Below are 23,340 nucleotides of genomic sequence, written 5' to 3'. Positions count from 1 at the left end.
TAAAGTCCCTTAGGTATTTTGTCGCTAATGCACACTTGTTACCTCTTTTACCCGGTATTGGGGTGAAAGGGATTAAGCGTCGCCTTAGCTTAATCAAAGTTTATATTTTGTTACTATCTAACTGTATGTCTGTATAGTTTAACTTTCAAACGGTGGCAAACGTAATTAATAATCGTCCAGAGGATCTCTTAAACATGTTGAGATTATAAAATAAATTAGCGAACTTTTAGTTATAAGATTCACCGGTATACTAAAGATTAAGAAAATGTGTATGTTATATACACAGAACAGTTTAAAGAGATTAGAATGGCCATCACGCGTAATTTGTATGGGAACAACTGTCGCCACTCGATGTTATACTACACGCCCTAGACATATCTAGGGCATACCCTAGTCAAATAAACACAAGAATTCGCACACGTACGTCTCATTAAACTGTTCAGTGGTAATATACATATATGATAGATTATAAATAAGAATATATTATTAACAATTTGTTATGTTTTTAATGTGATAAACCTCACTTCAAGGGTTAATATACAAATAAAATTTGAAGCCACACTTGAGAGTTGAACAAAGCATACAAGATTTTATATCGATACGTCACTCGAATGGTTAGCTCAGTTGGTTAGAGCGCCGGACACGGAACGCTGGAGGTCGTGGGTTCGAGTCCCGCATCGTTCATAAAATTTTGATTATCAAATTTTATTTGAATATATTATTACTCATTTATTTCTTGTATTAACATAAAATGTCAATAAATTTATTACCAGCCGATTGAAGGTTAAAAGTAATTAAGAGTAGATTATTTAGAATTAATTTAAAGTAGGCTTTATAACTTTTCCATGCATAGTTAAATAGCAAATAGAAAACCTGTAAAATAAAAAACTTATATATTTCTATCATCTTTATTATTTCTACAATAACGATTTCAAAGCTTTTATAAGAAATTAAATAACAGTAAATTTATAATTTCCAAAATCCGACTACTAACTTATCTACTTATGTATTTTTAGGCAAAAGGCAGTTAATTATTTTACCATGGCCATTATAAAATGACTTTAATTTTCATAAAATTTTAAACTATAACAGTAGATCTACTATTGATTGTTAGAACTACGAAAATGTAATGATTTTTTTTTCAAACTGTCCCCTTCTCTCCTTCTTTAGCAGCAGGAAAGGAGAAAAAAGAAGTTTAAAGAATATTAATTATAAAAATATAGGGTTCCTCGGTAATATTGGAAACTTTGTTTTCATAAATATTTATATGGAGTGGATACAACACACTGGCAATAAAAAAGCCAAAATGGATGATTGCAAGAACAGATTGTATCAATTCGATACCTTAATGGCATATTGAATAAGAGTGGAAAATTTCTATATATTGATAATTTGGAAGAAAAACCTTGTTTTATTATTATAAACAAAAATTTTCAAATTTACAGATGTTTCCATATAATATATTCCTAAATCTTATATCCACTCCATATCATTCCCAGACTAAATAATATAGTAGCCAAATAAGAATCAAGTTTTTAGTAAAAAGAAAATTAACAAAAAAAAACCGACAGAACTTCGTAATATAAAAAGCATATTAATATTTCAATTCACTATTAAGTATTTTTTGACTTTAAGATTAAAAACCATTTGATACATTTTGGCTAGAATATTATTTAGAGCTGTTAGAAAGGGAAACAAATAAAATAAAGAGTACTATAACATAAGAAAATGTTTATAAGTATTTAAACGAAGTATTTTAATAATTATGTATTATCAATTAATAATGATAATTGTAAGGCGATAGCATTGAAAGGAATTTCGAAAAAAGATAGTTTTATATTTTAAATGATTCTAATATTTGTTTATCAAAGCATAGAAGTTGCAGAGATACATGAAAATATCTGCCTGGGAAATGCTGGTTTTAAGCAAAATAACCTTAACAAATACGATTAAAGAAAAGTATAAAATAGTTTATTACACGTTAAAGTTAAGAAAACCATCGTTCCGAAAAAAATTGGCGAAAAGTACTGCAAGGACAAATTAAATGATAACAGCGTTGAGAGACTAATCATTAATCAAATTCAGAACAATTAAGATCACGGATCGTAGGTTAACTTTAGCGCGCAATATTCCGATCAAAGTTTCCAATATTCAATTGCATCATGACAATGAGATTGCAGGTGATAGCCATGATAACGAGTAACGAAGCGCCATGCCAACTAGTCACCGAAACGTAAATTTAGATCGAAAACCATGCAACATTCCAAATGAACGACATCAAACATCGGCAACTACATTGTCACGAAGCAATGCCAAACGATATAATTTATGATCCAATGATGAGTAACGGCATGGAAGTTTATCATTCATTGAATAAAACAATGAGCTATGCAGTTATTCCTTGAAATTGAAGCTCCTAACAGCAAATATATATAAAAAAATATAATTGACTCACGATCTCTGATTTAAAATCATACTAACCATATCCGGTGAAGTAGCCAAAAGGCTCCTCGTTAATTGTTCATAGCCAAGTTAATCAAAAGCTTTGTATAAATCTTTATAGCAACGAAACGAAAGTTGAATTAATAAACAGTAAGCACATAAACTGTTTAGCTCATTTATAGCGCATTCATTTTAACGCAGTCAAATATTCAGGATAGCATGAGTTTTGCAAGAATTTAACTTCGCCTGCACATATTTATTTAATAGGCGGTCAATGCCGGGACTCATCATTATATCGATAAAGTACATAATCAGCGGAATACTTACGGACACAAGTTGGGAGTTCCTTAGGAGCCCAAGCACCGTCTGATTGGCAGTACCGCTCTGCTTTACCAACGAGCTCGAATCCTTGGCCACATTGGACTACTGCTCGACAGCCAAATGTATGACAGTCGGCAGTGACCCAGCCATGTGGGACATCTCCGGGTTCACCGCAAGAACGGGCTGAAATTAAAATTATAACATTTGCAGAAAAACACTGTTGAAACTACATGACCACGAGGGAAGAAACGGTTATGACATAATTTTCTGTAAATAGAAGAAGATTATGCCAAAACCGATAACATTAGTCACGTCATCGTCTGGCTTATTGTACTATGCAAGACAATGGAAGAAGATTTTTGCCTGAACTCATAAAGTTAACTTGCAAAATCTAAATAATATTTCGATACTATAAATGTTTTACGGCTTGGCTAAAAATTAGGGCATGAATTTTTTTTCAATGTTGAATATTTATTATATACTTGTGATATCTCAGAGCTAGAAAAAGCTGTAGGCCATACGCATGAAGAAGCAGTGTGTAAAATACAATCAGCCATAATGACACCACACCATCTATGATTGGACTTAATGAGTTAAAATCAACTCATATAGATTTAACGTAGTATAAAAGATTTAACTATCACCCGGTCTATATTAATAGTAAAGTACGAGAATACAGCCAAATAAATACCTTGGCATGACATTAGACACAAAGTTTCGCTGGAATGCTCATGTCGAAAAGAAACGAGAGGAGTTGGAATTACGCTATATACATAATATAAACTAGTTACTTGGAAAGCACTCTTCATTATCAGTGTATAATAAAGTCCAGTTATATAAACAGTGCTTTATGTCAATGTTGTCTTTTGTTTTTAACTTTGGAGTTGTACCAAACATACAAATTATACAATGCTTTCAGAATAAGGTGCTCCGGGGTATTTATTGAAATGACCCCTGGGTGACCTTAAGGTGGAATTAGTCATAAAAATTATTCAAAAATATGCAGATGCCCATGAGCTAAGTCTTCACCATCATGTGAACGCCGAGGCTATCCAGCTTCTCGACAACACGAACCTAGTGAGAAGATTCAAAGGAGCTAAACCTTTTTGAGTTGGTGTCGGAAAAGCTAGTGTAATACAAGTGACAAGAACACAAGAACATAGTGTCTTCCACTTAATACAGACAATTAGAATAGTGCTAATAGACACTTTTACAGTTATACCCTACTTAGTAAATTAATTCAAAACTGCTTATTAGCCTAGATTGTAACCAAAATGATAAAAACTTAGGTTTTTATCGTAAAAGAAAAAATCCAAAAAATTAATTGAATAAAGTTTGCTTGAATTATTATTTCTATATATAATCCTAAATTCACGAGCCGAGCTAAATAATCCCAAGCTTAGGCTTAACGTGTGAGTTAACGTGCTGTTCAAATGTGCCCCGTTACTTTAGTGCGGTCTCTCTCTCATTATCTACAAAATAAAATACAAATTTTAAATCTCTCAAAAACTTGAAGTTGTTGAGATAATGTTGAGATATGCATTATAATATTATTATCTATTAGAGACAATCCTAATTTACATCTTATGTATCTTCTATAAATAATATGGTGGTATTACTAATGTTTCTGGATGACTGTGTTGCAAATTTGTTCACGTCAAAACTCTTGTCTTACCGGAAGCAGAAGGATTAAAGATGAAATAAAGGCTATGGCCATAAAACCCTATATGGAATTATATTGTACGGAATAAGAGTGACTTACGTTCACATGTAATGTCCGGGCCATACCAGGAAGCTTGACCATCGATGGCTAAGCACTTAGCCCTAGGAAACCCGTTGGTGACGTAACCAGTGTGGCAGTTGTACTGAACCGTGGCGTCCAGGTCAAAAGTGGCCTGTTCGGGCAGCGCTGAGTGTCGGGCGTGTTCAATAGTCGGTGGTTGGAGACAATATACTGAAAGGCGAATACTTATCATTAAAATACAATCTGAATTAACCTCAAATACCAATTTTACCAATGGGAGGCTAGTAGGAGTGCGAGGCTAAGCGGTATTCTTCACGGCAAGAAGCAATTTGCAAGTATTGTAGTATTTAAATTTGAAAGGGGTCGAATATTGGGCTAATGAAACTTAACAGCTTATGTATCAAAGTGACAAGCAGAATCGCAGTGCCGCTCAGAATTCTGAGTTTCTCAAGAATTATGTGCGGCCACTGCACTGTTCTTAGGCACCTGATGCACATTTTTTTTCTCATAATTTATTCTCTACTATTTCTCAAGGTGTTTTTTTCTACACGTGGAGCGAATGAGTGAATAAATAATGACCAATCAAATATATAAGGCAAGTATGTGTAGGAAAGTAGGTCGCGAGAGAGCTTGTAGAACATTCGTTGAACAAGTTGAAGACGTTTTAAAAAAGGAAAGGTCCGAAGCATCCAGAACCGGCGAGCATGTATGAAACGAGTAATGAATGTAGAGGAAGTGCGTGAGGTTTGTAAGGATTGAAGCAAGTGGCGTTCTTTTGTCTCTGCCTTCTTCTTCTTCATCGTGACACTCTTGGCAGAGCGGTCGTGGCCATCACGAAGTGACATCTTTTAGGGCAGATGTGATTTGCCCCACGAGCATTCGCCACTTTTCCCTGCTGACCGACAGTGCACGCCCACAGCAGACTTGATCTGGTTGGTCCAACGCATGGGCGACCTTTCTCGTCCTCAGGTGCCCTCCACTTTGCCCTGCACGACAAGGGCTCAATGGACTCACTCTCGCGCCGCGAGATGTCCGATGAACTTAAGAATGCGACTCTGTACGAACAGCGAAAGGCCTTCTTTTATGCCAAGTTCTTGGAGAATGTTACTGTTACTGAAACTTACTGTTTTCTTTGCAAGCCGGTGGCTGTCCGGCCCACATGCCATCAGCCTGACAACTTCTGCTTTGAAGGCCAACCACGTGGTATCCCAGAGGACAAGAATACACGGCTCTGTAAATAAAAAAACAAATATTTATCTAAACTATCGTTATATTTGTGTATGAATGTGTTTTGTTTTATATTTTATCGACTGAGTTAATCTATCTAGTTAGGTAAAAAACATTCTCTAGCACAACCCTTGTATAATAATATTATTTTTGTTACAATACAACTGAATTTTGGAATATTTCAAAATTTTTCGAGATGCATTATAAAACACATAATTGAAACGATTTCTCATCTTCAGTGGGTTAAACATTTTTTTATGAAGTCTCAAATGGCTGTAGTCGATATTTTCTCTAAACAGTTGTATCATGTCTAAGTCTCGAAACTTTTAAGACCAATCGACGAATGTATAATAGATTATTGCTAAGAACCATCCCTATAACATAAGTTTTAATAAAAAAATGCAACAAATTCAGTGACGGCTGCACAAAACAGACACGTTAAACTTATAATGAAACTCTTAATGCATTGCAGCCAGTAAACGCATATAAAACATTTGGAGCTATAAAAATAAAAATAAAATGTCTACTCACTTGTCTCCAAAATGTCGTCCAGTTAGTGTAACTTTACCAATTTCAGGTTGTTCCAGCTCGGGGCATTCGCGATCTGAAATAAATCACAATTAATAGTTGGATAACATCATCTTCCTTGCCTAGAATACCATTCGCTACACCTTTAATGAGCAGATTCGGCTTCTAAGAAGAGCAAGGTTCTAAGGCTTTTTCTCTTTTATAGACAGTTCTGGGAACAATAACAAAATACTTGATAGAGTATTATGTATTGAGACTTTAATATCATCTTTATTTCAGCTGAAAGATGTTCACTGCTGGACAAAAGCCTATCCCAAACATCCCCACGGCGATCTGTCCTGCGATTCCCGCATCAAACCTATTCCGATGATATTGATCAGACCATCGGTCCATCTTGGACCCATGGAATGGCATACCAACACTGCGTCTTCCAGTTGCAGTTATTCCTGGAATGCAAACCTAAAAGTCTTCTGGCTATCTTCTCTCAGTTTAATAATGTCAAATGAACACCCACGTAGCTTAATTTTTTATCAGAATTATAGATAAGGAGACCTCCCATCTGATGTTAAGCATTACTTTAAGTCCATAATAATGACAATATATAAGTTATAAACTGATTAGAGGCTTTGAAAATATCCCATGAGACTTTTAGTAGACTGGCTTCACCAATATGACAGTAAAAATATTCATCTTCTTAATATATATAAATCTCGTGTCACAATGTTTCTCCTCAATGGACTCCTAAACTAATGAACGGATTTCAATGGGGATTACTTCATGGAGTGCAGTTTAGTCCAACTTAAGAGATAGGATAGTTTTTATTTCGATTTGGGACCCATAATTATTTTTATTTCCAATATTTGTTTTGTTGCACATATTTTCTGTGAGAGTATTTTTGACGCGCGGTTTGACAGTTCTGCTATGAAACAATTTCATTATAACTACAAGGAGCATATTATTATGTTACAATGAAAAATTATTGACAAATTCATCAAAAACGGTATTTTATTTATTATGTACAGAACAACGTCTGTCTGGTCAGCTAGTAAATATATATAATTCGAGCTATATATCAACATTATAAAGATATATACGTTCTTTTGCCATAACATAAATTAAGTTCCTACCTAATGAATGAAATGTCATTAACTGAATTAATAATATTGTGAATATATGTTGTTTGTAAATCAAAAAACTATAGGTTCCGGATAAGTTACCACCAACAAACATATAGTAGAACCTCCGCAACAGGCTACATATAATGATATAAGTATTATTCCGATCGGTTCAGTAATTTTCGCAGCATAACCTGAGGAATAAACAGCTCTCCATTTATTAGTATATAGATAACTTTAAATCTAACAACAAGAAGCAAATTTCTTGATAGCAAGAGCATTACAACTAGAGCGAATTCACGAGAATGTCAACATGAACCAGCTGTCGCCCCGTGTGTGTTTGAGGCTCAGTCACACCTAAAGCACTGATCGTATCGACATGATACTACCACCATTCGATTCGAAATTTATCCTAGATGGTTTACGGCTACTTATTTTTCGAATTCCAACTTTTCTTCATTAATTTATTTCCTTTTAAAATTCGCCCAGCGAAGCGGGAGGGTACGGCTAGTCTATATGTATAAAATGAAAATGGTCTTTGTTTGAGGCTGAATCACGCCTAAACCACTGATCGTATCGACATGAAACTACCACCATTCGATGCGAAATTTATCCTAGATGGTTTATAGCTACTTATTTTTTTTATTGTATAAAATGAATAAAATTTTATTTATTTCCTTTTAAAATTGGCCCAGCCAAGCGGGCGGGAACAGCTGTTATTAGTATATAAATAATTTTTAATCTAACAACAACAAGCACATTTTTCGATAGAAATATCATTATAACTAGAGCGCCTTCACGAGCATTAGAGCATGAACCAGCCATCGCCCCCTCGACCATATTTTATAAAAAATATTTTTTTAGAAAAGTCATATATACCTTAATTCACGAAAAATAATACAGAACCTTAACAAAGTCATCCCGGCACTCGAATCGTTAAATTCTAATGAAGCTGTTTGAATTTTATTACGAGCTGAGAAAGACGTCCAATGTTTGCTCCACTGCGTCTCAAGCCGGCTCGACAATCAGCGTTCCTTTGTTATCAACGCCAGTCCTCTATTCAATTAAATTTTTATGCTTTATCATGACGACATTATTATTTTCGCCAGCAAAAATTCGATGAGGTTTCTCGTTTTACTCCAAGATGGAAAATAAACGATGAATTTTAAATCTATGGCTATACGCAAAACGTCGCATTAATTTGAAACTTTGCACGCTTATCAAGGACTGATGACAATCTATATATATAAAAATGAATTGTTGTTCGTTAGTCTCGCTAAAACTCGAGAACGGCTGGACCGATTTGGCTAATTTTGGTCTTGAATTATTTGTGGAAGTCCAGAGAAGGTTTAAAAGGTGAAAAACATATGAAAATACGGAATTAAATAAAAACAATAATATAATTTTCTTTGATGTGACTGTCCCCCGTCGTTCAGAAATTAAATTAAAATAATAGTTTAAAATGAATAACTAATTGGAATTTTTATAACTTATAACTTTTTCAGGAGGTAAAAAATAAACTTAATTTTAGGTAACTATATTAGGTAGATTAAATACAGTTGTGAACTATCTATCAGATTATGTTTATGTAGATTATATCTTAAGTTTTGTCACAAATTAAATTTCTGAACGCAAACAATATTATTTGACGTATATTATACAAAAGTTTAGGTCTTTTATATATCGATTGAGACGGTACGAAGTCTGCCGGGTCAGCTAGTCTAATAATAAATATAGTCTGTCCCATTTTTGAACGAATTCAAAAAGGAGGAGGTCTTCAGTTCGAAGAGAGAGAAAAAGAAAAAACAATTAAAGACGCAGAGCGCAAGAAAGAATCTACTAAATAAGGAAACAGGGATCCTCACAGTAAGAAGAAAGCAAAATTTACGAAATCATAAGAAGAAAGCGAAAAAGCAGATGAAAATAATCATGTTAGCTTACCAAAGAAAAACAAACCTACCAAAAAATCTAGAAAGAGGGTCAAGAAACAACGGAAGTTTTAGTGCAATAAAGAATTAAGCGTATAGGTTATATTTTTTTTATGGAATAGGAGGACAAACGAGCGTACGGGTCACCTGGTGTTAAGTGATCACCGCCGCCCACAATCTCTTGCAACACCAGAGGAATCACGAGAGCGTTGCCGGCCTTTAAGGAAGGTGTACGCGCTTTTTTTGAAGGTACCCATGTCGTATCGTTCCGGAAACACCGCACAAGGAAGCTCATTCCACAGCTTTGTAGTACGGGAAAGAAAGCTTCTTGAAAACCGCACTGTGGAAGACCGCCACACATCCAGATGGTGGGGATGATATCCTAACTTGTGGCGTGTCGTGCGAAGGTGGAATTCGGCGGCAGGAATTAGGTTAAACAGCACTTCGGAACACTCACCGTGATAAATGCGGTAGAAGACACACAATGAAGCGACGTCTCAACGCACCGCCAAGTGATCCAGCCGTTCACAGAGCGCTGGATCCCCGACAATTCGAGCTGCTCTGCGTTGCACGCGGTCGAATGGATCGAGCTGATACTGGGGAGCCAGACCAGAGATGACAGCAATACTCCATGTGTGGCCCGACCTGCGCTTTGTAGAGCGCTAGAATATGGGCCGGCTTAAAGTATTGCCGTGCTCTATTAATGACCCCCAGCTTCTTCGAAGCCAATTTGGCTTTGCCCTCCAGATCGCCACGGAATTGGCAATCTCTCGAGATTTCGAGAACCAGTATTCCGATACTGGGCAAGGCTTTAAGGGAAGTGTATGTATTGAATGTTGCAGGCACAAAATGGGCATGGTTGTCTCAACATATCCGAGCTAAAATAAAAAAACTGATATTCCTCCCTTGGTGAACAATGTAGATAAGTACCTTTTTTCATGCCAATACGGGACGAGACGAGCAAGACTTTCAACTGAAAGTAATTGATACGCCCTGCCCATTGCAATGCAGTGCCTTTCAGGATTCTTGAAAAACCCAAAAACTCTGAGCGGCACTATAATTGCGCTCGTTACCTTGAAACATAAGAAGTTTCATTTGCCCAGTAGTTTCACTAGCTACGGCGCCCTTCAGACCGAAACACAATAATGCTTACACATTACTGCTTCACGGCAGAAATATGCGCCGTTGTGGTACCCATAATCTAGCTGGCATCCTGTGCAAAGGAGCCTCCCACTATTAATCAACGAATTGTTCATATCTCCAAGTTTAGAAGCAAATGAAATAAATAGCACATATATCCCTCGATTAATTGCATCGATAAAATATTTTTCAGAGAGTTTAAACAATAAAAAACAGACCATTTAACTTTTCAAACATCGCTTAACTCGGAGCAATAAATCGCAAAGAGGAACTACGCTCGTAATTTATTTGTTACGATCGGAAGTCACAGAATAACTTTACAGCGAAACAATAAAAGTCATTTATTTACGTGAAACTGGGCTTTCTACTGCTTATAGAGAATAAATACCACTAGTATTTAATTACTAGAAATAGGAATAGCTTCATCATTTCAGCTGGAAGACTTCTACTCCTGGACAAAGACCACCCCCAAAGATCGCCATGACGATTGGTACTTGCTCTCATCCAAAGTGATTCGGCGATCTTGACCTACTAACACTGCGTCTTCCGTTACGTGGTCGCTACTCAAGGACGTTGCTGCCCCAATAGCCATCTGTCCGTCGATTTATGTGTGTTGCTCACTGCCACTTCAGTTTCGCATACATTCAGGCTATGTCGGTGACTTTGGTTCTTCTACGTATCTCGTCATTTCTGATTCGATCTCGCAGGGAAACTCCGAGCCCTCCATTAGTCTCTGAGCGACCACGAGCTTTCACATCAGGCCCATAGTTAGCAACCACGTCTGCGTTCCGTATATCATAGCTCGTAAATATCAGGTAATTTTTTATACTGGTAAATTTTGTCGTTTCCTTAATGAATGTGTCTCAATATAGGTGGTAGCTTACCGGGCAGTAGCGTAACAAGAGAGTAACAGCAGTCTCCTTGAAATTTATACCTACGTCTGGGCGGAGCGCTAGGGTTGGTACGTACAAAAAGATTGACGACACGGACATCGCGAAGCAGTTATTTAACAGCGACCAGTCTCGGCGGCGTATGGCGGCTTACTCAATAGTTTTGTCTTCCCAAAATTGCTTAGCGGACTTGTAAGTCGTGTGTATGTGTGCGTGCGTCGATTCGGGTGTTCTAGTATGAAGTTAAAATACTATTACTGTATTGTGTCGGTGGTGGGTGGGGAGTAGTTCAGGAATCTAATTTAACAATGTGTTATGAATCCAATGCAGATACGCACGTGATTGCTGTGTGCAGAGAATTACCAGTGGGAGGCTCCTTTGCCCAGGAAGCCGGCTAGATTATGGGTACCACAACGGCGCCTATTTCTGCCGTGAAGCAGAAATGTGTAAACATTACTGTGTTTCGGTCTGGAGGGCGCCGTAGCTAGTGAAATTACTGGGCAAATGAGACTTAACATCTTATGTCTCAGTGTGACGAGCGCAATTGTGGTGTTGCTCAGAATTTTTGGGTTTTTCAAGAATCCTGAGCGGCACTGCATTGTAATGGGTAGGGCGTCTCAATTTCCATCAGCTGAACGTCCTACTCGTCTCGTCCCTTATTTTCATATAGAAAACAAAAGATAGAGATGTGGCATCGTGAATTTCTCTTAAGATCACGTGATACGAAGTGATCACCACCGACCACTATCTTGCAGCACCACTAGAATTATTGGAGAGTTTGTGGCCTTAGGAACGTCAAATCTGGAGCATACTCCAAACTCTGTTATTGCTGATGTACATGGGCGGTGGTGTGTATCATCTAATAAAAAAAAATAAGTTGAAAACAAGAGTTGAACAAAGCAAACAGAATTTTATAACGAGGCGCTACTCGAACGGTTAGCTCAGTTGGTCAGAGCACCGGCACGGAACGCCGGGGGTCGTGGGTTCGAATCCCGCATCGTTCATAAAATTTTGTTTTTAAAATTTTATTTGTGTATTAATCCTATAAGTGAGGGTTATCACTTTAAAAACATAACATATTGTTTAAAAAAAAATAAACTCGAGCATCGAGTTCGACCCCTTCTTTCGATTTCCTGAAGTAAGTGATTTAAAAAAATATTACAGTTTATTAAAACTTTTATGGTTTATTAGGTTTCAGTTGAATGTATTTGACCAGTTAGCTTTAACCAAGTTTATGTCTATGTTACTGTTTAATGTTTTTACTCTAAATATAGTAAGTGAATAATACACGGCCACTTTATCTCTAGACCTCGATGGAACGTGAAGCCCCCTCCCGTTTCCCTTTCACCCCCTCGCTCTCGTCCTGTTGAGTCAGTACGGTTCGCAGTTTCATTACCGTGAGGAACATGTCGTGATATTTTCGTGCTATCTTTGTTTTTGAAGTTTTCATTGTTAACTTGTTATAGTTTGACATTTGTTGTTGATAATTCTGTAGTTTCTCTTTCTTTGTGTCGCTATAACAAGAAGTACTGTCAGAAAAATAAATACTTACTTTTTTTTACTAAACCCAGATATTTTAATTGATCAACCATTATTATAATATTAATAATCATTATCACAACACAACACCTATACATTAATGTACATATATACATACATATAATCACGCCTCTTTCCCGTAGGGGTAGGCAGAGACCACTTCACGGCGCCTATTTCTGCCGTGAAGCAATAATGTGTAAACATTACTGTGTTTCGGTCTGGAGGGCGCCGTAGCTAGTGAAATTACTGGGCAAATGAGACTTAACATCTTATGTCTCAGGGTGACGAGCGTAGTTGTGGTGTTGCTCAGAATTGTTGGGTTTTTCAAGAATCCTGAGCTGCACCGCATTGTAATGGGTAGGGCGTATCAAATACCATCAGCTGAACGTCCTGCTCGTCTCGTCCCTTATTTTCATAAAGAAAAAAAAACTTCTTTCCACTACGTCCAATTTCATTATTCCCTTCATACATGCTCTTCGGCTTAGCGTACTCTTGATCTGGCCTTTTTTCAAGACGTCTTGATTTGGTCTCGAAACGTCCACGTAAGTTTACCCCTTCCAACACTTTCATTTACACTGGCCTTATACACTTTTTAAACAACTTCAAATAAAGAGGAGGTTTGCTCAATTCGTCGGTATTTTTTTTTTTTTCGTCAATCGTTCTTCATTCATTCTCTCGACATGTCCAAACCATCTCAGCATACCTTTCTCAATTTTTGTCACAACATCTTCTATCAGACCACAACGTTTCCTTATCTCACTATTTCTTATCCTGTCACTCAGTTTAACTCCTATCATACTTCTCAACGCTCTCATATCAACTGCATTTATTCTTTACTAGTTGACCCGTTCTGTATATAATAAATAAAATAATGTTTATATGAATTTGTCAATAATACATATCATAACATCAAGAATTATTTCGTAAAATATGCTCCCTGTTTTACAACAGAGCTGTCAAACCGTGCGTCAATAAATTCTCTCATAGAAAATATGTCCATACAAAACAAATATCGGACGACGGGGGACACATCAAAGGAAAAACAAAATTGTTGTTTTTATTTAATTCCAAACACTTTCATATTTATTCACCTTTTAAACCTTCCCTGGACTTCCATAAATAATTCAAGACCAAAATTAGCCAAATCGGTCCAGCCGCTCTCGAGTTATAGCGAGAGTAACGAACAGCAATTCCTTTTTATATATTAGCTGACCCGATAGACGTTGTTCTGTATATATTAAATAAAATAATGTTTTTATATGAATTTGTCAATAATATATCATAACATCAAAAATTACTTCATAAAATATGCACCCTGCTGTCGTAATGAAATTGTTTCACAGCACAACTGTCAAACCGTGCGTCAATAAATTCTCTCATAGAAATTATGTATGGACACATCAAAGGAAAAACAAAATTGTTGTTTTTGTTTAATTTAGGAGCATTTTTCTATTTATTCACCTTTTAAACCTTCCCTGCTCTTCCACAAATAATTCAAGACCAAAATTAGCCAAATCGGTCCAGCCGTTCTCGAGTTTTAGCGAGACTAACGAACAGCAATTCATTTTTATATATATATAGAAGATATAGATATCAGTGTATCGTACTGAAAAAAATAATCGTTGTTTATTAATTAATAATAATATCCTAGTGATGCTTGTTTTGCGCACCGTAACAAAGCGACGATGTGACGTCAAACTAACAACCCTTTAGTCTTGTCGCCGTAATTTTTCGTCGTCCAATGTAAAAAATAATTAGTGATACTGCACAGAGAATTGTTTGGTTGTAATCAGGTGACCCACTTATGTATGCAGTAATGAAACTTCATTAGGTCTCGACTGTCGTGTCCTCATTAGACTAAGCTAACATTTGCATTATGCTCTATTCTATGTAGGCACCTATTTCGTACATGAACTGTGGAACTGTGAACTGTGTCGAATTCATAGAATTTTTGTAATGTACTGCGTGAATAAAAAAGGGTATAACATCATTATTTGAGTCAAATGTTCAAATATTAAAGTGTGTGTGTACTAATGTATGCACGCAAGAAGTTATACTTCTTTGGCGTAACAAAGCAATAATCCTTAAAGTTATTTATTCCTCGTGCTATTCTACGTTTGTAGAAAGAACAATATTGTAAAAATCTTGCAATGATGGCTTTGAAAATTAATTATTAAATAACGAATATGGCTGTACGGGCTTGAACTCTTTGCCTATCCTAATAATGGACGAAGAGCTACCACTTAATAACCACTTCTATTGAGCAGTGTACTAATTTAAGCAAAGATTTGGAATATTTTCCAAAAAAAATAAACAATAATACAATAGGGGACTCCTCTAACAGTGTAAAAACACAATATAATATAACAGGAACTAGAATAAGTAATAATTGTAAAATTGCAAACCTGATGCACCAAAACATGCAAGGTTTATTAGGTAAAGAACTTGAACTGGAGTTATTTATGAATCAAAAAGATAATATAACAGAGCACTGGCTCAGAAAATATGAGCTCATCTTTAACTTCAGTGGTCATGGTCAGGTGGCAAGTGCGATTAGCAGAGAAAAAGCTACACGTGGCGGCTCTCTTATTCTTGTAAGTAAATTATTTAACTTCAAAGAACGAGACTATATTGTGGGCCTCTCTGTTCAACGTACAATTGAAATAGCCTGTGCAGAGCTCGAGCGCACCATTGTTGTTAGTATATACAGACCCCCAGATGCAGTATATGAATTATTTGAAAGTGTATTGGAGGAGGTTTTATTAAAATTATTAACCGTTAACCGTTATTTTCTTAGAGCCTACTAGAGTAACTGGCACCTCCAAAAGCTGTATTGATAACATATTTACCAATTATAAACCCATTTCTCTGGCAATAATTAAAAAACTGAGTTCAGACCACTTTGGTCAGTTAGCCTCTTTTAATATTGAGCTCAATAAATGTACTAAAATTAAAAAGTTTACGTTTGTTCCTGTGAATAATAGGCGAATCGAGAAATATAGAGGCAATGTGTGACTTAAACTCTCAAATTTGGATTTATTCAAATATAATATTAATCCCAATGAAATGTATGATATGTTATTTAAAATAATTAAAACAGAGTTTGCTTCTATATTTACTTCTAAGACAGTCAAATCAGGTGGTCTCCTGTCATTTAATGATTGGGCAACAGCTGGCATTCATAGGAGCAGACAAAGGCTATATGAACTATATGGTGAGAGATCATTGTATAATCATGATGCATCTTTTCTCGAGTATGTTAAAAAATACTCTAAATTATTTAAAAGTGTTTGTTTTAATGCAAAGTCTATGCATATCTATAATAAAATAAAGATGACTTGGAATGTTATTAACTGGGAATCTGGAAGATTGAAAGATCGCAAAATTGAATATAATCTATCAATAAACAATACAATAATTCAATCTCAGCGGGAAGTTGCTACTGCTTTTGAGATTTTTTTTTTCTCAGATTCCAGTTTCTATCACAAACACTCTTGTCTCCTCCACCAGTGTTGCTGAGTCACTTCTTCTGGAAAATGTTATAGAATGTCAACAAAATTTCAATTTTAGTTTCGTTTTTGGTTATGAGGAATCACAGGAGCGTTGCCGGTCTTTCAGAAAGGTGTACACGCTTTTTTGTAGGTACCCATGTCGTATCGCCCCGGAAACAAGAAGCTCATTCCACAGCTTTGTAGTACGTGGAAGAAAATTCCTTGAAAACCGCACTGTCGAGGACCGCCACACATTCAGATGGTATAGATGATATTCTTATTTGTAGCGTTAAAAATTATATCGATAATAAATTTTCCAGAAGGTTTAAAACAAAAAACAATTCGCTTAACTCAGACCAATAAATCGCGAAGAGGAACTACGCTCGTAATTTATTTCTTACGAGCGGAAGTCACAGAATAACTTTACAGCGAAACAATGAAAGTGATAAAACACATTTATATTCGTGAAACCGGTTTAAACTGGCCACCGACGAAATATATGAACGACTTAATATTATATTTTACTAGCTGACCCGACAACCGACTGTTCTGTCAATAGAAAAAATAATTATGTTAGTACGTGGGTAACACTGAAAGTGTTTAGAACTGGCCAGTTAGAAACATTGCTAATGAAAACTTTTTTTGAATTTCAATGTTAGAACTCTTTGGTAACATAATGTAGTATTGAATTATTGCATTCATTTGTCATTTGTTTTTGTGAAAATGAACCTAATGCGAGAATATTTTCGGTCAATGATTCATTATGAGTTTCGTTGTGCTGTCCGACGCATGATAGAGGAAGATAAGAGAGTGACCTATCAGCAGATACGGGGAAGCCTAGGCTAGAAGATGGAAGGACGCTTACTGCAGACTGGTATGTCAATCGAAAATTCGACAGCAGTGCCCTCAAAGCAGGATCCTCCTTCACCACGACAGTGCTTCAGCGCACTCCACAAAACGGATTGTTGAATATTTGACTAAGGCAGGTGTCGAGATAATGAGTCATCCGCCATTCAGTCCTGACCTGGCACCCTGCGACTTTTATTTATTCCCAAGAACTAAAGATAAAATTCGAGGTATTCGCTTTACGAGCCCTGAAGATGCGGTGAAAGCGAATGAAAATGTCATAGAAGACACCCCTGAGGAAGAATGGGCCCACTGCTTTTCTCAGTGGTTCCATCGAATGCGACGATGTGTAGATAGGAACGGAAATTAGCTACTTCGAAAAACATTAAAAGTATTGGCAACTTTCTACATTAAGCCGTTTTTGATGTTCTAAACATTTTCAGCGTTACCTAAGTATTAGGGAATAATGTAGTATGAAGCCATCGGAAATATGCACCTCCAACAAATATCTATTTATTTATTTATTATTACAAGGAAACATAACAAACACATCACAAGAACTGAACAATATAGAAATGAGATACAAAATATAAATGTAGATGCGTCCTAACACATGTTTCACAAATACAATAATAACAAAAAGAAAAATCAAAGGTATACAGTCACAAAACGCAAACATTCACAGAAGTAACTAATTTAAAAGATGTAGACAAATGAAATTAATTAAAACTAAACTTGGGGCAACGATAAGAACGATTTTAATTTTAATTCTAAACTATGTCTGAACACAGCAGGGGAGCACGAAAATATGTCGATGTCGAGAAAACTATTGTTGTAAGATGTACACATTCTGTGTAATGGCGCGCGAAACCCAATGTTTGTTCTTGGGGACGATAGCTCAAAAGTAATGCATGTGCGGAGAGACCTGGCTGGGACGTGAAAGCCTACGAGACTGAGGAGCTCAGAAGATGTCAGCTCACCAGTACATATTTTCTTTAAAGTTACACAGTCTGTTATAGTGCGGCGCTGACATAGCTGAAGAAAGTTGTATCCAAGCAACAAATCATTATAGTGGGCTCCATTTCCTTTTACACGATAATTTAACGTGCGTAAGAACTTTTTTTGAACAGTCTCGACTCTTTTTTCGTGGATCGAGTAAAAAGGATTCCATATTGGGCTTGCATATTCTAGTTGGGGTCGCACGAGGGACTTATAAAGATATGTGTAAGTACACTTGTCCTTAAATTGCTTGGACACACGTGTAATAAAGCCTAGCATGCGAAGAGAGCTATTTAGAATATGGTCTATATGGGTGCCGAGGGTTAGTGTGCGGTCTAAATGAATACCCAGATCTTTGATGGTAGAAACTGACGTCAGCTGTTGATTGCCGAGCTGAAAATGAGTCGTGATAATATTTTTATTTCTGGTAACACGATATGTTATCGATCATATATACAAAAACTTAACAAATTATATACTAAAACCATCCTCGAGAAAGATGCTACTTATTAGTGAAGTCAGCAGGAAAATCGGTGCTGCAGTTTTTTAATTTATCGCTAACAGACAGTCAGACGGACACGGTAGAGTAAATAATTAAGTAGTGAAAATTATCAGTAGAACCAACTGTATGTAAGTAGGTACACAACAGAAAAAAGGGTCGCAATGTTCTAGAGAGTCAGTATGAGTCGTTGTCGTATAATATTTTTATCTCAATTTCTGGTAAAGTATTCAGCTGCTTCCTCGTGCCTCCTTCTGCCGTGCAGCAGTTATGTATTAAAATTTCACAAAGCCATTGAAGAAACCCCCTGTTTTCCTATTGAGGAAGCGTGGTCCAATACTTCAGATAGCGAATGCAAAAATGTATGTGTTTAAGACGTACAAATACAGCAAGGGCTCTGCATTCATAAAATACCAATGACGATTACTATCGATAAAAGATATATCAGTAAAGTAATTAACGAAAACCAATAACGTACATTTTGCCAACATCTATTGTACACTTTTTTGGATAATTATGATGCTGGCTCACTGGGTAGTATTACAGGGGTAATAGGGGTATGTTATCTTAGCAGATTCTGCTGTGAAGCAACTGAAGACCCCAAACATAAACTACTGGAATGCGAGGCCATTACTAGGATCAGGTTGGGGTCTCTTAAAGTACTTTTACTGAAGGCAGAGGATGTGCCCTGCCTAAACCCTCTGAGGATCCAATGCCGCTTAAAAGTAATAGGTATTGAGGATGTAATCTTAAATTGCGGCACTTGGGGCTATTAATACCACCTTTGTGCTGCAGAAGGGGGCTGGCTATTCGCGCTTTTTATGACTTAGGTCCTAAAGAATCATGAAGAGAAAAATTTAAAGAAATAAACATTTTGACTGTTCCTTCTCAATATATTTTTGATAATGTTCTATATTATGTTCAAAAGCACATTGAGGAATTTGCTAGAAACTGTGACAATCATAATGTTAACACCAACATAAACGTGTTATGCCTACTACACGAGTTAAGTCGAGTAACTCTTTTATTGGGCGATTGATATGCTTCTACAATATTATCCCCGAAAATGTACAAAACAAATGTGTTACGAAATTTAAAAGAATTTAAAAAAACGTTTGTGTGAGAAAGTTTACTATGGCATAAACGATTTTCTTAATGATACCACAGACTGGGAATGAAGCGAACACCCTCAGGCTCTTTAATTATAAATGTTTTTACGATATAACATTGTAATCCATATTTTAAAAAAAAAGCCCGCCGAGTTTCTTGCGCCCGTTTTTCTCAGGTCTGTCTATTATGAATGGGTCGTATTTTTGACGTTCAATCAGTGATTTTGAATCCTATTTTGAATAAAAATAATTTGAATTTGAAAAACGGATATTAACGGCACACGTTCCTTAGCAAATAGCCTTCATTTAAAAATCTCATTCTTAGGTATAGGAAGTTGAGGGTAAGCGCGCTAGCACAAGCAGGGGGCACAATAGATTTCGTTAAAAATAGGATATCAAATCACTTGTTGAAAGTCAACATCCGGAAATGAATGCCTCAGAGATTCTAGCACAGTCAAACTTATAATATAAATATCCTGCCGACAGTCGCTCCATTCCCAATCTGAGTCATTTATGTTATTGTAGGTATTACACAACGTCTTTTAATAATTCTGAAAAGGGGTACACTTAGGGGTAGGTATATATATTGGTTTTACGGTAAAAGTATTTATTTACTTAAGGTACTAAACTTATCTATGATACTTGCTAAACAACTATAATTAATAGTTCTACTGGTGAGTACGCGGATCTCTACTATTAATTATTGGTTAAAATGGTTACTCTGACCAGTCCTGTAATGGTTATAGACAAATGGTTAATGGTAACTAGGACCGGACCGATAAATGGTTACTCGCATATTGGCTTACTAAAGGCAACACATGGTTATAAGTAATTAATATTATCTACTAAGCAATATTTGTAATATAATGCTGTTCGAAGGATTTGCTTCGAACAAATTCATTTAAATTTCGTAATACATTTGATTTTGAACATTTTCTGGGATCTTGTTGTAAAAGCATTATACATCGCCTCAAAAAAGCCTTACTTTACTAAGCCGAGTAGTAGACATAATATTATGTAGTAGTAGAACTATCAACTAATAGATGAAACATAGCTACGAGCTCAAAGGAATCTAAGTGTAAATGAGAAAGAAGAAGAAAGAAAGAAAAAAAGTTTATTCATGGCGATATAGTACAATAAAACATAAAACAAAATTGAGAAATATTATTTTCTATGCGTCACAAAGTGGTCCCAACTCAGCATATTTGCTGGTTTGAAAACCAGCGCTGGTCTTCCGTTGGGCCATTTGGTGATGTCGCCTTAAAGATAATTATATAGTTACTAATGCGTAGACTGAGTAAACAAGAAAATGTATTAACTTGTCAATTTCTGAAGTTTCTAAAGTTCTGACAGACAAGTTGACAACTCTTGTCAAATGTCAATCTGAGTTCGAAACATTGAAGTAATAATATTATGTGATCACAGATCAGTTTACAATTTACATTATTTATTGTTTTTGAGTGAAACAAAAAAAAATATGCATAAAAATATTAACTATTTAAAAGTAACCAGCTATAATAATGTAATAATACTGTAATGCAGTGAAAATAACTCAAAATGAAAATGCGTCTCCTTTCATCGGTGCTCACTCAACGTACCGATTTCAATGATTATCACTTCAATCTTTAAAAAAATAGTTTCCCACCTAACCAACTGTCTAGATCATTGTACTGTGCCAAGACGTTTGGGGAATTCTCAACGGGAGTTTGTTTTGGGAAATTGAAAGCGCTAATGGACTGTGATTACAGTGGGGGAAGGGGTGGCTGGTTGCTGTTGAGAATCGTTGGGGGAATACATAATGATTAATACTGGCTTTGGGAGTTCTCGTTCGTATTAATATTAACACAATAATTGCTGTAGATTTGAAGTGAAGTTTTAATGGATGTAATGTTGTTGTGGAACTGGCGTGCTAAAAGTTTATTTTATTTGTGGTAGTCGTTGGACTACAATTTTTTATAGTCTAGGTATTATATATATATATAGTCATTAGTTTATAATGTTATAAATGACGATTCTTACTTTTACACTAATTGCACCCGATGCCGGCTAGATTATGGGTACTACAACAGGGCCATTTCTGCCGTGAAGCAGTAGGGTGTAAACATTATTGTGTTTCGGTCTGAAGGTCGCTGTAGCTAGTGAAATTACTGGGCACTACATCGTAATGGGCAGTGCTTATATTCAAAAAAATATATAAAAAAACCTCAATGGATTATCCGCCGAGCTATGTGCCCTGCCCACCGCCACTTCAGTTTCGCAACCATCTGGTCTGTGTCGGTTACTTTGTAATAGTAATTACCATATTGTAGCAACGATAATTTTGCGTGGCGGCCATGTTGGATGATGTTGGATTAAAAAAATTATCCCGAATTCATCCAATTCATTTTCTGCCACCCCGAGAACTTTGCAAACTATTTCTATAATGTTGCAAAGATAATTAATTAGGCATCCATATTGGTTTTGACAACTGATTGACCGAAATTTGTTTTCGGCGACTATGTTACTATGATAATTTTACATGGAGGCCATTTTTTATTTCAATGTATGCACACATACATAATAATCTCAGTGACAACTGAGAAGTAACGTAACGCATCATTTTATGGAATCAATTGATTTTATTACACATAAAACTTCCAAACCAAGAGCTGAAAATCAGTCAATTCAAATCAAATCAAAATCACTTTATTCATGTAGGTCAAGGAGATGACACTTGTGGATTTCAAAAGTTTTCTTTTCACATTTACCACCACTTCGGAAAACTTTGAGCTTAAATGAGAGGAAGTGGCAAGAAACTCATAGCCACTCATTTAAATCAATAATATTTACAGTTCAATTATTAAAACTTTCGTGAGACATTTTTTTGCATTTAATACACCCTGCATTACAATGCAGTGCCGCTCTGAATTCTTGAAAAGATCAAAAATTCTGAGCGGCAATAAAATTATGCTCGTCACCTTGAGACATTAAGATTTTATGTCTCATTTGCACAGTAATTTCAATAGCTACGGCGCCCTTCAGACCGAAACACAGTAATGTTTACACATTACTGCTTCACGGCAGAAATAGGCGCCGTTGCGGTATCCATAATCTAGCGGGCATCCTTTGCAAAGGAGCCTTCCACTGATAAAACATTTAAACGTGATTTACTAACACGGCTTTACTCACGTTTTATCGGAATAGGTGCTATTAGTTTCGGACCATTCGGAGGTCCTTCATCAGGGTGAGTGTAGTAGGTTAGCGATACTACTGGCCGAAACTAGTCTGTGCCCTTACCACACCACAAATAAGATATCATCCCCACCATCTGGATGTGTGGTGGTCCTCCACAGTGCGGTTTTCAAGGAGCTTTCTTCCTCGTACTACTTTTAATTCTTTAACCAAGTACACTTTGTAGAAAGCTGTGGAATGAGATTCCTTGCGCGTTGTTTCCGGGACGATCCGACACTGGTACCTTCAAAAAAAGCATACACCTTCCTTAAAGGCCGGCAACGCTCATGTAATTCCTCTGGTGTTGCAAGA

At 36.2% G+C, this 23,340-nt stretch overlaps 2 protein-coding genes across 3 annotated transcripts in view; both read right to left on the bottom strand.

Moving 5' to 3' along the window:
* LOC126969692 (uncharacterized) overlaps positions 1-431 on the bottom strand; it is a 30,573-nt gene extending 30,142 nt beyond the window's left edge. Inside the window, exon 1 of the mRNA XM_050815239.1 lies at positions 425-431. Within this exon, the coding sequence (XP_050671196.1) occupies positions 425-431 (7 nt within the window). The remainder of the gene's footprint in view (positions 1-424) is intronic.
* A 487-nt stretch (positions 432-918) lies between these two features.
* LOC126970016 (protein lev-9-like) overlaps positions 919-23,340 on the bottom strand; it is a 99,977-nt gene continuing 77,555 nt past the window's right edge. Inside the window, exons 4-8 of one of the 2 annotated variants that reach the window (XM_050815698.1) lie at positions 6,266-6,338; positions 5,632-5,738; positions 4,526-4,717; positions 2,770-2,946; positions 919-1,161 (exon numbers count right to left, since the gene is read on the bottom strand). In XM_050815698.1, the coding sequence (XP_050671655.1) occupies positions 1,142-1,161; positions 2,770-2,946; positions 4,526-4,717; positions 5,632-5,738; positions 6,266-6,338 (569 nt within the window). In that variant the 3' untranslated portion in view covers positions 919-1,141. Of the gene's footprint in view, positions 1,165-2,769; positions 2,947-4,525; positions 4,718-5,631; positions 5,739-6,265; positions 6,339-23,340 lie in introns of both variants that reach the window. The other variant, XM_050815697.1, reaches the window with a different exon arrangement.

Source organism: Leptidea sinapis, chromosome 19 (genome assembly GCF_905404315.1).
Source record: "Leptidea sinapis chromosome 19, ilLepSina1.1, whole genome shotgun sequence".
NCBI classification, from domain to species: Eukaryota; Metazoa; Arthropoda; class Insecta; order Lepidoptera; family Pieridae; genus Leptidea; species Leptidea sinapis.
Note: the sequence above shows the minus strand (reverse complement) of the source record. Positions and strands in the feature narration are given on the sequence as shown.